At 45.2% G+C, this 566-nt stretch overlaps 1 protein-coding gene across 1 annotated transcript in view; it reads left to right on the top strand.

The window, feature by feature from the left end:
* Window positions 1-566, top strand: part of LOC119586085 (uncharacterized protein C12orf56 homolog) — a gene marked incomplete at its 5' end in the record, with an annotated part of 3,435 nt that overhangs the window by 1,047 nt on the left and 1,822 nt on the right. The window contains 1 exon segment of the mRNA XM_037934784.1: window positions 118-276. Coding sequence (XP_037790712.1) covers window positions 118-276 — 159 coding nt within the window.

Here is a 566-nt window from a genome sequence, read left to right as displayed (position 1 = left end):
AAATATGATTGACCGCAACAGCACGTTCTGGAGAGGCACTGCTGCCGTGTATAAAACCCCAGGGTCTGTTTCGTCCAAAGTCCTCCTTTCATAAACCGAAACTCCTTGCAATTGCAGGTTCTGAAGCGCAACAAATTCGAGTGTCTCAAAGGACTGGTTACCGAGGTCATGGCCTGCCCGGAAGTGCCCGCCCCTTACACGCTGACCTGCACGCGCTGGCTCACGGACTTCAGAGACTTGTCCTCGCACGCCTGGGAGAACCTGCCCGAGAGCGAGGTAATCCGCAGCATGAGTTATTCAGATACTCTATATTTCATGCAGTGTATTGTAGGTTCAGATGTTAATTGGGCTTGAATGTGCTTTTACGTGTTGTATCGTATATCAAGTGAGGTGTTTATAGATTTCGGTGAATACTAAAGGAGATATCGTTATTAGGTCTGGTGTCGGCTGGCGCTTTGGTGATAAATGGTTGTTTTGCCCTGTCTCTAACATTAACAGCGATAAAAACAGTAATCCGTCTCATAAAACTGCAATTTAAATTCAAATTAAAACACAAAAAAATGAGA

This window comes from Penaeus monodon, chromosome 20 (genome assembly GCF_015228065.2).
Source record: "Penaeus monodon isolate SGIC_2016 chromosome 20, NSTDA_Pmon_1, whole genome shotgun sequence".
NCBI classification, from domain to species: Eukaryota; Metazoa; Arthropoda; class Malacostraca; order Decapoda; family Penaeidae; genus Penaeus; species Penaeus monodon.
Note: the sequence above shows the minus strand (reverse complement) of the source record. Positions and strands in the feature narration are given on the sequence as shown.